The sequence below is a fragment of the Synchiropus splendidus genome, chromosome 2 (assembly GCF_027744825.2).
Source record: "Synchiropus splendidus isolate RoL2022-P1 chromosome 2, RoL_Sspl_1.0, whole genome shotgun sequence".
Classification (NCBI taxonomy): Eukaryota; Metazoa; Chordata; class Actinopteri; order Syngnathiformes; family Callionymidae; genus Synchiropus; species Synchiropus splendidus.
The window spans coordinates 10,609,947-10,622,972 of record NC_071335.1 but is presented as its reverse complement, the minus strand read 5'-3'; the positions used below and the strand labels follow the sequence as shown (position 1 = coordinate 10,622,972).

Below are 13,026 nucleotides of genomic sequence, written 5' to 3'. Positions count from 1 at the left end.
TTGATCATTAACCAACTTGTATCTGTTTGAAATGTAACTTAAAGGACGAGTTTATCAACACAAAGAGTGGCCATGAATGCTTTCAATGTTGTGCTTGCAGCATGTTGCTGAGCCTCTTCAGTGTCTGTTCAGTGTCTGAGGATATTCTGAAGAATGTTCTTGACAGTATCTGTGCTGTTGGGTTGTTGGACTAAACAAATGTTTGCACGAGGAAATGTTGGCCACTGAGTTGATAACATCTTCCTTTAAGTTACATTTAGAATAGATACAAAATGTGTGATAAATTTGCCATTATTGCAAGTAATACTATTTTAGTGCCATTCATTGAGTTTAAAAATTTGAATGTACCGACAGCATTAAAGAAAATCCATTTGTGCCAGTTTTCATCTAGACTCAAAACTGGTGATCACAAATGAGAGTAGGAACATGGATTCCTTTTGGCTCAGCTCCATCTGGGTCATAGCAGCATATGCACAGCTGAAGACCTGTGCCAATCTGCCTGTTCAAGACCCTTGACTCCCTTCAACTAAGGAATTATCTCCCTTCCAACCTGACTGGACAATTTCCCACTAAAAACCTTGGCCCTACATTGACTCAAAACCAGCAGTGGGCAAACTGCTACACAAAGGGCTGCAGATCGGTTGGAACAAACATTGAGGGCCAACTTGCCCACCCCTGCTCTAAACTGTGCCTGAAGAATTCCAAGCCACTCCCGAGACAAAATACAGATGTGAACATTGCATTGTAACTCCTAAGGCGTCATATATGGACTGTTTTGATGTGGACGTGTGGTCCTAGACTGAGGCTGAACTCAGTCTTCTGCATTGCATGTTGACACAATGAATAGAAGCATGTTTCATTTCCTGCTGCGTGAAGAAGAAACAAAGGCTCATGATGGAAGCCTCGTGACTCATTGAAACACCAGCGTTAACAACTAACATCAACATGTACGCATGTATCCTTGGAAGTGAGAATGCATTGTCCAGGGGACAGTTGAAGCCAGTTCAAAGGTAATGTTTTACCAACATGCAGGCGCCAAAAACAACAGTGAAGCTTTATTACAAACAAATATGGAAAGTGGAACACACACACAGACACACACACACCACCTGCGCACCAGTAGGTCTGAAGTCTTTCTGCTCTGCTGATGGTTAAGTGGACTGTATCCGAGCACATCAGGATGCTCACAGTGCACCTGGGAATTATTCAGCTTTCTTCTGGAATATTTTGGAAATTTATCAGCAATGGGAAAAGAGGCCTGATGAGCGCATGCATGTGTGTGTTCCCAAGAATGTTTAGGTGTGTGAAAGACAGAGGGAGAGGATGCAAGAGAGTCCCCTGTGACATTTTGTCACCCCCCACTCGCTCAGACATCTGGTCCTGTCTCATTTACCGTAGGAGACTGTCTGTGTGATGGCTTTTTAATGCTGCTGACACCTCCACGTCCATGCACACACACCAAGCAGGCAGTGGTGGACACACTCACACGTGTGAGCATACGGTACACACAGATATGGAACAACACATTCAATTCTCGCTGGTGGGAACCCACATGTTGCTCACGCACATGCACACCTCTAATATCATGCACACCGCATTGATCCACTTTGACAGCATGCGTGATCGATAGTGTATGCATAAACTTCCTCTCAGGTAGCTCTCCAGTGAAAAACCCAGAATGAAGATGTTTGGTTTTACATAAACATCTGTTGGTTCTGCTGTATTTTTTTACCACTGATCCATGTTGAAAGTGAAATTCAAACCTGCTTTTTTATCCACCAAACCTATCAAGAAACTGGTTTAGTGTCTGGCTTAGTAGAAAGGAAATCATCTCCGTCCTTCTTTTATAGAAACTTCTTCTCCCGCTGCTTGTTTGTTCTTAATTGTGCTTCTTCATGAGTGCTGGTCTTTAAGGACACAATGAATCCAGTTCAAAGAGAAGATCTGGGACCCACATTGTTAATTCTCGATGATCAGGAACCAAAAAAGGTTGCAGGTTCTCACCTTCGTCTCGTTTCCGTTTCCCGACATCAGCTGCTGAACTGATTCCCAGAATGCCACTGATGGAGTACGACGATCCTGCAGAGTCACTGGTCACTGCTGAGACTTGAGTGGCAGCCACTGATGTTGCTGTGCACAGATCATGTGACAAATTAGTACCAATGAAGATGTCAATGTAATTTGTAATTTGAACTTCTTCACCATTTATTTTCTATTTCGTTTCAGAAAGCAGGCAAAGAGCATACGTATATATATATATATATATATATATATATATATATATATATATATATATATATATATATATATATATATATATATATATACATTATTGGCACATATGAATTATGTGCAACCATTAGAGCATATTTGTTTCCTAACAATGAGAACATTTTACCCAAATTTGTCCTATTAATGGTTGCACATAATTCATAATGTGAGTGACCAAAATTTTTTGAAGTGTCTGAAGTGTCTGAATCCACAACTGCCATCCAAAAACGTATTTGAAAACAGCTATTTCTTTTTGGCTGCACGTTATTCCAAAGCACTTTCCTAGTTGGTGCGATCCCCACTGACCATGGCAATAAAGTTGATTCTGGTTCGGATTCTCTTATCTTCACAAGATCACCGTCTTGAAAAAAAAACTACTGCACGGGAACAGGTGGCACACGCTTTTGATTAAAAGTATCTTTAGTTAACATTTTTCCATTAAAAACTATTTCCTCTTAGCAAACATCTCCTACAGGAAATGGGTTTGCATCATTTAGTCATTCTTTTTCAAGGGCTCTGTGGAGCTTTTGGGTTTAACTCATGTGCCCGGTGAAGGTACATGCAAACACAAGGTGAACATTTAAATTCACACAGATATTTAGAGTAAATTTAAACAGTGTGTTTCCTTCACAGTATCATGTCTTTACTTTCTATTTACATAATTTGCGTCCTGAAAATTGACTTTTCTGCCATCCTTCTTTTTGGTGGGTCTACAAATATATTTCCATCTTTACTTACTGCATTTCACCTGTTTACCTCAACAATACCCTTTATTTAATTGTTAATCTTACAAATGGCAATATTCCAAATGTAACTTTCAGACAGGAAGTCATCATGACGGTCCCTCGCCACTGATAAACTGCCCCTCTCTGTTATATAGAATCTAAAGTCTTTTTTGTAGACTACTGTTCTGTATAAATCATTCATTGAAAACAAGAAACGTGCTCTGTTACAGTGAAACAAATTGATGTGACTCCTCCGGCTCATCAGATCCAACTTCATATTTCTTTTCTTTTCGCCTCTCACAAGCCTTTTGCTTGATTCACTTAATCTCTGCTAACTTGACTAGGCGGACGAAAGTGAAGCGAGAAAAAGGCACAAAGGGCGGGAGTCTGTCAGTGTTTCACTCCACCGTGTCTTTGGCTTTAATCTTCCCCTGGAGGAGACAAGTTCCTCGCTGGTCGACACAGCGACACACTTGTCACTGCTCAGTGGTATGCACACACACACACACACACACACACCAAAACATATAGTCACTTCTTCGTCCCTTATCTCTGTGTGTAGGCGGACGTGGGGCTGAGTGACAGTATGGTATCCCAGGAGGGACAGAAAGGTGGGGTGACAGACATCCTAATCCTTTCTCCCTGCAGACCCCCAAACACAGACCAAGAAGGGGGGTAAAAACAACAAGCAAAGGATCAAGGTCCCATCCTACCGTCACTCCTTCCTTCAGCAACGACAAGGAGAGTATAATGAATGCATATCCCTTCTATTCCCATCACTTGATTTAGCACTTCAATTATCTGATTCTCCTTTCTCTTTCTTTTCACTTTTATCTCAACCGTAATGCTTTTTTTCCGTCTTCTGCAAATCCAAATGTTCAATTTTCCGCCTGAGAGTGGGAGCCATTTATCTGGATAATCAGTGAGTCTGACTGCATCACCCTGCGCGTGTTTGTGGCGGTGCGCTAAACGCGTGTGTAATAGACAAGTCGGGGAGCGGGGCGTGTGAAATTAATTTAGATTAATAGACAATGCGCGATTATGGAGATAAGAGAAAACACCTAAACATAATCCACTGCAGTGTGAAAAGAAAAGAAGCATTTTAATTTACTATCTCGAGCCAAAAATAAACATGTTGATGGAATTTGAACATAATCATTTTTTCTTTATGCAGGACCTCCGTGACCAGAGTAAAAGAAGGAACAGTATTATTCTTTGGTCTTATATCACAATGCTGCATGGAGGATCCATTCCAACACATTTGGGAGAATTATCATGTGCTATTTTTCGGTCACTATTCATTTCAAGTGTGATTGTGGAAACGAAATTTCCCTCAGGATGAATAAAGTTTTTCTGATTCTGATTTATTGTGGAAATTCTGGCAGATTTTACTTTTTTTTCCTGCCAGGAACAGCTCAACAGCTGCGGCTTAGAAAAGGGAAGACACTTCTTCAAGCAATTTCCTTCTGGGTGCACCACCTTGACCCATCTCCAGTCACAACTATCCTCTTCATCTCAACACTGATCGTATCCATGAACCTCCTGGGTTGTCTTCTTCTTCTCCACATGTCAAAACAATCTCCAACTACTCGACACGAGCAGTCCCTTCAAGCTGCATTTTTTTATTCAGAGAACAGTGCAAATATTTGTCAAAATGCTGCCCTTCAGCTCCTTATATGTGTCAAAACTAAAGCGCCTGAAAAGATCTCTGATGACTAAGTTTGAGCTCCACTTTTAACACTGCACTATCACAGAGAACCCTACATGCAAGCAGAGGCGTGAAGATGATTTTTCCTTCCAACTTCACATGGTCTGTGTAAAATGGTGGATCCAGTTTTCGGTTCCATCTATCCATGGGCTTATCCCATGGGCTTATAGAGATCTAAATTGTTTTGTAGAAATTTGCTTGGGCAGTCAGGACTGGGATTTGGTGGGAAGACACCTACCTAAGTTGTGAGCCGACACTGAGCCTGTTTGGCCCGGCTGCTGCTGGACTTTAGTCCGAATGATCCTGCCGGAGAAGAGGAGACAGATTAGTGTGTGTGTGCGTGCATGCATATGTGTGCGTGTGCAGAAAATAGATTGTGAGTTGCAAAGAGAACATGACCGTCGTGGGAGCAAGTGTGTGTGGGTGTGTGAAGTGGCTGTGGCAGGCTAACATGGCAGAGGGGCCTCACACTTCCTGCTTGGCTGCCCATGCAAGTCTTCTCTTCCTCTTTCCTTTCTTTTATTTTCCTCCCCTCTTCCCTTCCCATCCTGCCCTCTCCCTTCCTCTCCTGCAATTCTCTTCACCTTCCTTTAAAGCTCATTTCTTCCCCTTCTCTCATACACCTTCTCCCCCTTTGTCTGCCCGTTTCTCTGCCTGCTCCTCTCTTTCTCTCTGACTCGGTGCTCAGGGGAAAGGCTTGTCATTGTACCATCGTGTTGAACCACTGAGCTGCAGCCACTTCATGCATATGGAGACCAGGGCCTCTTTGCTATTCTCCATCGCCACACACACCTGCACACACGCACAGACCACGGCATAAAACTGCCGTGCTCCTCCGACAGTCACCTGTTGCGATAGATGAACTCACACACACAGGGTTCCCATCTTTGTGAGGACCTCTCGTTGACATATCCCTGCCCCCAGCCTCTCACCCTAAACGTAACCATCCAAAACAAGTGGCTAACCTTTACCAGGACTCTAAAGCAAACTTACACCCAATTATAATGACCCACTTAGTTTGAAGCCCTCATCCTCAAATTGAGGCTTAACCTTGTGGGGTCCAGCGAAAGGACCCCACAAATGCCTAAAGGCCCCACAAGGGGCGGTTTTCCCAAAAAGTGGACCTCACTAGGCGAGATAAGCTTAAACACACACAGACACCAACCATCGTACCTGTTGATGGAGCTGACACTCGGAACACTGTCGTTGTCACACACTCTCTCTGCCAGGAGTCGGTCCCTGATCTCCCAGGCAAACATGGTGGGATTTTGGCGTTTGTAATCGGCAATCTTGTCGACCACTTTGGGTGTAGCAACCTTTGGTTTGGATCCCCCGATGACGCCGGGTCGGATACTGCCTGTTTCATAGTACCTGGGAATGAAAGGGGTATCTTAAGATGTTTCACCTGTTTCTGTGACCTCAACCTCCACTCATACCAGACCTCTGTAGACCTACTTAGATGACTGTAGTCTAGAATAGAAATAGAAAGCAGAAGAATAGAAAGCAGAAGATTATGAGCACCTCCTTAACATTGGGTTTTGGGAGTGGGGGTCCTACTATAGAAACTAGAACATGAAGCACACCAACCTGAAGCAGTGCACACCTGATGTTCTGCGGAAACGTGCTTTGGGACGTTTGTATTTGCATCTTTTATTTGGCTTTTCTTGATGGGATGTGATTTAAGAGATGCATGTCAAAGTGCAATGACAAGAACATTGACATAGAGAGGCTCGAAAGGCAGTGTTAACTAGTGATGTCAACATATCACATGGCATCAGGGAGGCTTAACTAGCAGTTACAACATGACAACAGGGGTGCTTCAGCCGGACTCATTTAACAGATGTCATTTTCATATTATGATTTCATACTTTTGCAACATAGATGTGACACGTTCATGCGTGCAAAGATGGGGGCGTTTGTCCACCATGGCTATTTCCTGAATGTATTTGCATGCTAAAGGTGCAGGCGGAGAGTTGGGGGGGTGCAGCAAGTGTGCGCTACACAGCTTGCAGGAAAGGGGGGATGCTGAGAGTGGATGCAAGCTGTCAGTCAGTCTTAAACCTGCTTCTCTCCTCCTCTCTAACACACACAGACCTGCTCTTTCTGGGAACACTAGAGTAATCTCTTCAGTGAAGATGTGTGTTTCTTAAAATTTGCTTTTTTTCTTACTCTGTGTGTATTTATGTGTGTGGGTGTGGGTGTGTTTGTGTTGCCCATTTTGATGAATCTCAGCAGGCGGATAAACACGGCTAAAGGAAAAACAATCTATTTTCAAATGGAAAAGTACTTAAATTATTCACAGGTGAATCATTGCTGAATAAACGAGTGTGGTTATTGATATCTGCATGACGGTGAGCAAATGCACGCACGCACACATTCACACACACACACACACACAAACCCACACGTGCAGGGTGGTAGAGTTTGTGTTTTTGTTCTTCTGGCACCACAGAGACAGAGAGAAGAGGATAAAACAACCCTCCCTCCCTCCTTCCATCCCTCGATCCCCTCTCCTCCCCCTTCCCGGTAACGCTTCAGTGAGTTGAACGTCCAGCACAGGGGGGAGAGAAAGAGCGAGAGAGAGGTAGGAGAAGGGAGAGAGAGGAACAATGAGCAACACATTTTTTGATATAGCTGAGGGTCGCCGTGGCTAATCCTTCCCCTCCGTCCCCACAAATGGTCTCTCATTTCTTCTTTTCTCATACTTGTTCCTTAACATGCCTTCCCCCGCCTTTGATCGCTTCCCTTGTTCTTGTCGTACTCTGGTTTCGTACACTTTTTTTTATGGCTGCCGGAATATGGTGCCACTTTCATTTTGATGCTAATTCCAAAAAGTGATGAATCTTTTCTCTTTTGTCCCTCTTTCTTCTGGAGGGGACGAAACGAGCAGGGATTTACTTTCACATTTCGCTTTGAAAAGAGCAGAGACAGTGGCATATTGAGAGAGAGGGAAATGGAGAGGAAGGGAAAAGGTGATTTCAAAGAAAAGCTTTGGAAAGAATATATGTTGAAATGAAGGCAGCTGGAAAAGGGAAATGCAGACAGTTCAAATTGCAAAGGAGAACACTTGATGAGTCAGTAGGTCGCAGCTCTGCTCTCATTCATCAAGTTTCAAAGAGTCAGAAAGAAGTCATTCTCTTTCCTCTGAGGAGATGTTCAATTCCGTTGTTGATTGTTGCTCCTGAAGCCCTAAACTAGCAAAGATTTGGAGGGTAGTGATCGGATGTAAAAATATTCCAGTCACTATTACAGTTACATAGCAGTTTCAGAGCAACTTCGATATTTATAACAAAGCGATGGAGATGAATGAACCGACTATCTGACAGCAACATCCCCCAAATTACCTGCCAAGTATCTTGCTGACACATCCATGACTAACACGCAGCTGTCGTGAGATGTCGCACGGTCGAACCCCTTGGTGGGCAAGCTCTACGATCCGCTGCCGCACTACATCAGGGAGGGGTCTGCCGTTTACAAACACACCTCCGAGCTGGTTCACGCCGCCATGTCCTGCAAGATACAGAGGAGAAGGTGAAGTAGAAAGACACAAGGAGCTCTGGGTTTGCACTTTATTAAGAGTGGGCTTCACACTCAAGGGAAATCTCAGACTGCTCTGATGAGGGGATGCCCAGACACACTGGCTAAAGTGACTGAAGTACAGTAGCTGGCCCCTCTCTTTTGGACAGAGAGTAGAAAATTGTGGTGGTGAGTTAATGGTACCATTTTCAATAATCATCTGTCTTAGTTGATGTTATCCTGGCCCCCATTTTTTTATACTTCCTCTTTATACATGAGATGACCTTTCAGTTCGTTTAGCTGCTTTAAAATTTGTTGAAAAGAAAAGAAATCTTGCTTTAGTTCAAGCAGCATTTTTTGTGTGCACCAGTATAATGGGAGCACATATGCACTGCTGGTTGCTCATTGGGCAGATACAAACATGTCCTCTGCAGAAGTTCCGAGGGCAACGCCGGGAGAGCAGTGGTACTGTAGTACCAAACATTTTCCACCGGTCATAGACAACAGCATGGCAGTTCACATATCATGGACGACAGTGTGGCTGTGGCTGTTTATACCACGCTTCAAAAGTCTGGCTCCTTGAGCTGCTCACAGTGGAATTGTTGACCAAATCATTCCACCTTCCGCTGACCTATGCTCTACTACATCAAAGTCCCGGTTATAGTTACACTCTAAACTGTCCATTACACCTTTTTCTGTCAGTTCTTGCCTACTTCAGCATCATTTTGTTTTTCTTCTAGTTATGATAATTTTCAGGCACATTCTTCTTCGCGAGATTATAGAACACATCTGTCTATTTAAAATCTACATACAAACTGAGTTTTCCTCAGATTTAGAGCTACAGTTGGTGTTCCGGACAAAAAAAAATAGTAACACAAGAAAAAACTTTTCTTTACAGATGGCTATCTTTGTCAGTCGTGGATGTAGTTGTATGAGAGTGAACAATGGCAAGTGAATATTAGGGCTTGTTCTGCTGTGCCCTAACTCCTAACTAATTCAGAGAGTAATTGATTTTACATTACTTTGACTTCAATAGAGAAACCAGATTTGAATAACCCATTCAATTCTGATTATTACTGTGAATTAAGACGCAGTTCTCTGCTAATTTAAATCAGTAGTAATACTGGGACTTTTAGGGCCTGAAAACCAGTCAGCTGCTGCTGTTCATTATTTGTTGTTTACTAAAACCTCATGTACACAAGTGGAAAAAAAGACTTGCCCTCAGTGACAGACATCGTCCATGAAACAGAAGCAAAAGAACCAGATTCTGTGAGCCACATAATCCACTGGTTTTTATATTACCATAGTGATTACGTCTTTAGGGGAAACACACACACGCTGGCTAATCCTGGCTTTGGGGGTAATAGATTTTAAACACATGACCCCAGCAGGGATACCCCTTAAACGCTCAACTGTGCCCTGAACCCGCTTGCCACCTTTTCCATCAGCATCGACTATATCTCACACAGATTCATCTGGCCTCACAAATAGCCTGGACCTGATGGAAGAGGCCAGATGATAACAAAGCTATTTTCAGTCCGTCATGTGGTCACTCACACTTCTGCTCGAGATCCAGGTAATAAAATACCATTATGTAGATGTGTGCCAGCGACACACACTTGAGTATGTAGTCGGGTCCATTGATGCTGGGGCCAGTCCAGCCAGTGCTGGGTTTGAGTGGACGTATGAAACTATTCTGCTGGAAAACAAACTGTCATTTTTGACTTGCACTCTAGTGATATCCCACCTCACACCTACTTCACCAGCCATTCCTCCCTGATGATTTTAGGGGCACCTGCAACCTGTGTTTTCAGTAATCCGACAAATTTGTTCGGTAGTTGTAACGTACAGCAGACATTGTAACTTTTGTGACAGCAGGCTTCAAGACCACGTAAAACCTATTTATGTTTCAACTGACCTGAACTGCAACTTGCAACAATTCGGTGTCATTAAATAGCAAGCATTAGATTGCTCTCAAGAAAAAAAGCAATATTTTTTATTTTTATATTTTAACCCATTATATTGAAGGGCATTTTATGAATGATATTCCCTGGGTCTGGATGAGACGCTGATCACTGAACAAGGGAGGGGAACTGTGAACTAAGCTGTCACAATTCAACACAAAATGTAGGCTTCTCATAGTTTTATTTGTGTTACGAGACAGTTGCTAAATATGTCTTGCTCATGTGCACATCAACAGACTGTTTGGGTTAGTTATCAAACTTTGGATGCCAGTTTAATTGCTACAGCAATAGTTTGGAGGAAATAACCCAGAAACAGCTTATTTTGTTTCATAGTTGTATTGTTTTGCTGCAGATAATGCCTTAGGTTGGTTTAAATCAGGGATCGTGAGTGGAAGGTGCTCAAGCAGATCTGCACGCTCTAGTGTGAGTGAAGCCAGCTGGAATTTACTTACCACTCCAAACTGCTGCCCACATTCTGGGATGAGACACTGGTAATAACTGTGCACACGTATGAATGACAGGCTAAAAACTGAATGGCCTGTATTTCAGTTGCAACACACGATGACTTAAAGCGCACAAACACAGGAGAAGCAATAGAATGAAGAGAGCAAACTGCTCACTTGTTGTTGAAGAACAAACATTAAGGGGTTGATTCACTAAAAGATCCCAGTGATCCCCGATTACACTCAGTCTAGAGTTTTCTCCTCGTAATTTACCAAGGAGATGTTTACAAAATGCAATGCAATTTACACGTTGGTGCCACTGATCAACTCCCCAGGCGCTAGTATGCGATCATCAGCCATCATCAGGTGATGCTGTCGTAGTAAGTTGAAGCATTTTAATCAGTTTTTTTCCTTGTGAATGAACCACTCATTTAAGTGTAGCCTCACTACATCAGTCCTCCTTTTGTTGTTTGTAAGGCACTTTGTGCAGCATTGACATTGACCAGTGGAAGCTCCAGCAATCATTCTAATGTGAGTTGGTTTTCATCACACACTATCCCTTTTAAAAATAACATCTCCAGCAAGCAAATGCCACAGCAGCAGAGATATGTAGCGTTTGCACAGAGCCAGCTCTGGTGCTGGATGCAAAAACCATTGGTCTCCAACAAAGTAGAGAGGGCGGACCTCATATAAAACGATGGTGGCTCATGGTGTTTCCATCCCCAGGCAAGTGGGGCCCAGGATTTACGTACAATTTGAAATAACTGCAAAGTGAGACACGTCCACTGAAATGAGAGTGGGGTGCAGCATTACAAATTTTGAGAAACACAAGCTCTTAAAGCCAATTTATGGTACATATATTCAGGACCACAGACAGCTCTTGTGAAAAAAACCAGCCCATTCTCACTCCCATGGTGTCACATACAGATGTTGAGTCTTTCTGTGTCCTATGTTATCAGCCTTCCTTTTGCATGTTGACACATAAGCCTTTCAGTGGAGTACAAACATTTGCCTTCTTGCATACACGGTGGAGTGTGTGGAATGACCAGGTTGTTCAGAGGTTCTATTCACTGAATCACATTGGATGTCAGTAGCTATTTATAACCCCTTAGGTAGGTCTCCTCCTTACTGACGCAGCCATCAGAAAGTCACAGTGACTGAAACGCACGGCCATCAGGGGGGTTTTAAGTAGAAATTGATATGATTTTTTATGTAGAATGAGTGGCATCCCATGGCTTACCTAAACCCATCCTCTTTTTTTTAAGTGATGTACTGCCCATGGTGTCAGGATATGCAGTGGAAAGCATTACATGCGCTTCAATTGAAATCCCAATGCATCAATAAGCAAAGCTGCCTTTGGCGTTAGCAGAGGAAGCTGAAGTTCACTTTCCCAACGTCAATATATTACACCATGGGAGTGAGGATGTGTTTCAACCTGTTTAGAGTGTTGAAATACAATGGTGACTATGTGAAGTCAAGGATGTCTCAATTTTGTGTCGAGAAAGTTATTTATTATTATTGCTATTCTTTAGCAGGTATGCAGCCATGTGTGTATGATTACACATACTCACGGACATCTACATTGGAAACATGTTTAAAAGTCATTGCTGTCTGTTAAATTCTTCTCACTATTAATAACTGATGTTAACTACATTTATTCGTATTTACTGCACCCCCAAAATGCTTGCCCTTCAACGCACCAAACTGACTAAAACCCAAACTGGTCCACAGTTTTGCACCTTGAAAAAAGCAAACCACAGTGTGCTCTCCTGATTAAGCGCTTTCTTTCTCATGTGTGTATTAAGGAGTATATGGAAAACGACATATCTCCTTAATAATTAGCCACTTGTTTCTGCTTCTTGCCGCAGCATGTCAGCCTCCTCTACTATCACCTATCTTGACCATCCTCCCTACTCACACCTGTCCTCTCCATGTCCTCCATGATCACATCCACGAAACCCAATGGCTGTCTCTTCCTCTTTTGTAAAAGAGATGAATAGACGGACATGCTTTATCAATATATTCCTTCTGAAGCCCTCAAGAAATGTATGAAATGAATTGATTTATGAAAATACTTCAGTATGAATCTTCAAAAGCCACATTTTCCTCATTTCATTTAACTAATGCCAATGTAATATTGACTACTATAATAGTGATCTGTGTTCACAATTCACAACACTGGCACAGCACCTGCACGTGCCCTGTTTTGCATTGTCATTACATTTTTTTTGCTCCGTCCATCTTTTCATCGTTTTATATTTGTGCATTTGAATGAGAATTCAATATTTAGAGATGCTGCTGACTTTTGGGTTTTTATGGCCATTCAAAGAAAAGAAAATAAACATGTATATTTTAGTTATATACTGTGCTTTTGAGCATGGAGGAACTAGTCTCAGGGC

General features: G+C 42.6%; 1 protein-coding gene across 1 annotated transcript in view; it reads right to left on the bottom strand.

Annotated features, from left to right (window-relative positions):
- LOC128753297 (paired box protein Pax-5-like) overlaps positions 1–12,635 on the bottom strand; it is a 32,893-nt gene extending 20,258 nt beyond the window's left edge. Inside the window, exons 1-5 of the mRNA XM_053854871.1 lie at positions 12,548–12,635; positions 8,049–8,379; positions 5,878–6,075; positions 4,943–5,007; positions 2,005–2,130 (exon numbers count right to left, since the gene is read on the bottom strand). Of these exons, the coding sequence (XP_053710846.1) occupies positions 2,005–2,130; positions 4,943–5,007; positions 5,878–6,075; positions 8,049–8,379; positions 12,548–12,635 (808 nt within the window). The remainder of the gene's footprint in view (positions 1–2,004; positions 2,131–4,942; positions 5,008–5,877; positions 6,076–8,048; positions 8,380–12,547) is intronic.
- Between the last annotated feature and the right edge of the window lie 391 nt (positions 12,636–13,026).